The sequence below is a fragment of the Pteropus vampyrus genome, unplaced genomic scaffold (assembly GCF_000151845.1).
Source record: "Pteropus vampyrus isolate Shadow unplaced genomic scaffold, Pvam_2.0 Scaffold317, whole genome shotgun sequence".
NCBI classification, from domain to species: domain Eukaryota; kingdom Metazoa; phylum Chordata; class Mammalia; order Chiroptera; family Pteropodidae; genus Pteropus; species Pteropus vampyrus.
Genome location: NW_011889098.1, coordinates 56,929 through 60,355, shown reverse-complemented (window position 1 = coordinate 60,355; position 3,427 = coordinate 56,929). Strand labels below are relative to the sequence as shown.

The 3,427-nt window shown below is 48.2% G+C and overlaps 1 protein-coding gene across 1 annotated transcript in view; it reads right to left on the bottom strand.

Annotated features, from left to right (window-relative positions):
* Positions 1-3,427, bottom strand: part of SLC25A30 (solute carrier family 25 member 30) — a 17,865-nt gene that overhangs the window by 4,043 nt on the left and 10,395 nt on the right. The window contains exons 5-6 of the mRNA XM_023521804.1: positions 2,876-3,026; positions 1,216-1,354 (exon numbers count right to left, since the gene is read on the bottom strand). Coding sequence (XP_023377572.1) covers positions 1,216-1,354; positions 2,876-3,026 — 290 coding nt within the window. The remainder of the gene's footprint in view (positions 1-1,215; positions 1,355-2,875; positions 3,027-3,427) is intronic.

Below are 3,427 nucleotides of genomic sequence, written 5' to 3'. Positions count from 1 at the left end.
GCAACTGATCTGTTTTTCCAAAAATAAAATCCTGTTCGGAAGGGGTGTCTAAGAAATCATTGCCCTCTGCCTCCTACCAACCACAGCGCAGGTGAAGACTAAGGCTCCACGCCAAACCACCCCACGCCCAAAGCGGCCGAACAGCAGCCGGATGAATAAGAAAGGAGATCGATGGCAGCCAGAGTCCTTCGTCTGATCTCCTTGACATTCGGCCCTCACAGCTCAGAAGGAAAGCAGCGAAGCGGTGGCGGTAAAGATGTCATTCAGAGCCCCACTGCGTCACGCTGTTGGATGGATAAAAATAAGCACCTTTGCTTCGTTAAAGCAACACCTCAAGTCTGGGATGTGCCAGCAGCGTGCTGGAAAATGGAAACCACGAAAGCGGTCCCTGATCTCTAGCTGCTGAGAATCCTGATCTCTGGCTGCTGACAATCTAGTGGGGGGGACAGTCACAAACTTCTGTCCGCTCGTGAACAGCAGGGCCGGTGACTTACACCAAGAATCTCCAAAAGACTGATGTGATGTCTGGACGAAGGACATTCGGTCCAGTGTGACTCAACTGGAAGGAAGGAGACACAGCGCTGCTACGTCGCAGGGACCAGGGCTGTTTGCTCGCCCTTCCCAGCAGAGCAAAGGCATAAAGAAGATGAGTTCTCGTTCCTGAAAACTCATCTCGATTCTGTATCTATAGAAACGAGCCCCCGGGTGGCAAAAGCTGTGCACCATCGCAGGGCTGTAGAGCGTCACTCACCTTACTTATAATAGTTACTTCTTAGTTTTAATAAGTAATATATAATACATAAATATATATAGAGAGAGAGGGCAGTTTCACTGACTGAAGCAACCCACAGAATGCTGAAGATTAAGTAAAACTTGCTTACTTCACAAGAATGTCCCTCATTACTATGAATTATTCTAACAAGCCTAAGCGCATTATTCCAGGCACTATGCCGTTCTAGGCATTTCTCAATTATTTCCACAATAACCCTATGATGTAGGTGCTATGACTGTCTCATTCCGCTTATGAGGAAACTGAAGTCTACAGTCTGTACCTTGACCAAAGTCACACAATTACAAGCGACAGATCCACAGGTCTGTCTTGCTCTAAATCCAGCGTTTTGAAATCATGATGAGAATCTCGTGAAGGGGCAACATGGAAGCTGATGAGCTATGCGAGGGATTCGCGACCCTGTGCAGATGGTGGTTCGTTCTCACCTGTAACAAGCAATCCAGGGTCCCCGTGTAGCCAGCGCACCCACCATGGCGAAGGACTCTCTGATTCATCATACGTGTCCTCACGACGTCGACGGGGTTGGAGGCCAGGGCTCCCGCCAGACCGCAGGTGAAGCTGGCACTGTGAAGAAGATACCGCTGGAGAAACGCCAACCTCACTGCCAGCGCGGGGGGGCAGGAAATGGCCTCCTCCCGAACTGCATGATAACACGTGACAAGACGGAACACGTCGGAACCGAGGTCCACATCCCACCGCTGCACAGACCTCTTAAACACCTGCGCGATTGCAGCGCCTTATAAATTCCAGCCTCAGCAGGGACTACCTTGGAGGTTCTGGGACGCTAAGGAATCAGAGAAACACGGAGGAGCGGCCTCTGAGCCTGAGTGACCGCATCTGTTCGCCTGCGAGCAGATCTCGGAGTAATTTCAGCCACATCGTGATCGTATTTTCGTCAGGATCAGAGAAGAGGCTTTCCTCTCTGCGGTGCGTGCTCACCAGGGTCTCAGGTTCCACGAAGCCTCCGGTCCCACGAGACGGGCCGCAGACCACACGTGGGATCAGCTACCTGGGATCAGCTACCTCGGAGCAGCGCTAACGCTCTGGGCCAGATCGTCCTGTGCGTGGAGGCCTGTCCCATGGTAAGGTGCGTCCCAGCTCCCCGGCCCCGACCCGGGAGATGCCAACAGCGCACCCCACTGGTCAGAAAGGGAATCGTCTCCAGAAATCTCCAAGGATCCCAGAGGGGCAAAAACACTCTCAGTGGATTAAACTATGATACATCCGCACTGATCTACAGCTATCAAAAATAAATATCGTCTGTGTGTGTGTGTGTGTGTGTGTGTGTGTGTGTGTATAATTGAATTTTAAAAAGCAAGAAAGACAAATACTGCATGGTATCACACAGGGAATCTAAAAAACCAAAAGCTTGTCAAACTCATAGAAACAAAAACTCATAGAAAAATGGCTGCCAGGGGCTGGGGGTGGGTGAGATCAGGAGGCTGGTAAAGGGTACGCTCTTCAGTGTGAGAGGGATAAGGTCTGACAATCTGACGTATATAACATGTCACTGTGGTTGGGGACATCGCACTGAATTACCGAAATCTGCTGAGAGCGGAACCTAAATGTTTTCTCACACACACACACACACACACACACACACACACACACACACACACACACGAGTAAGAATGTGAGGTGACAGATGTGTTAATTAACTTGATGGGGGTCCTTTCGAAACATATATGTATATCAAATCATCATGTTGTACACTTTAAACATCTTTCAATTTTACTTGTCGATTATACCTCAGTAATGCAGAAACAATGAAAAGAATCAAAATAAAAAGCAAGTGGGGAATACGAAGCATGATCCTGTCTGCGCAATAAACGACATGTAACATACTTTCCCAGACTTATTTGCACATGCATAGAAAACACCTGGAAGGTGCTTATCAAACAGGTGACAATGATTTAAGGGATAAGGACTCTTACTTTGTCCCGGTTTACATCTGCACTGCAACTTTTCAAATATGAGAATATAATGTTTTTATAACAAGCTTTAAAATTCCTATAAATTTGTAGCAAATTTCCACCCTGAACTCATGTCTACCCAAAATATTAATTTTAAAAGCCATCAACATACAGGAAGTGAGTGTACACAGTGTCTCCCATCAGGCCCGAGAGAATCAGATGCTTCTTGGTGAGGTCATAGGCCGGCAGCTCCACGCCGACGACAATCGCGGCCCTCTGAGCAGTAAGGGACACGCCCTGGGTAAAAATATTAGTAATAAACATTCAGATCTCTCTCCAAAGAACAAGCCTTGCAAATGTGCAGAGGTCCTACCTCACGAACCATGGCCAGTTTCCACGTTCCTACTGGGAGGTGGAAATTCAGGGTGACAAAGCAGAAAAGACCAGCGTATAAGAAGTCAGACGCTCCAAAGTCTAATTCTGATTCTGTCACCAAGGGTGCGACCTTGGCCACACCCTGGCCAGAACGAGTCCCCTCTCAGAGCCTCCAGTTCCCTCATCCACACAGAGAGGATGGCGCCAGACGACCCGTAGGGTCTGTCCTGTGAACCGACGAGTCACTAGAATAATAAACAGCCCTCCATACCAGTGTCTGACTGTAACAATCTTGACTTGAGTCATGAAACCATATCCATGTTTAACCTTCATAGAACTTTTTTTTTAA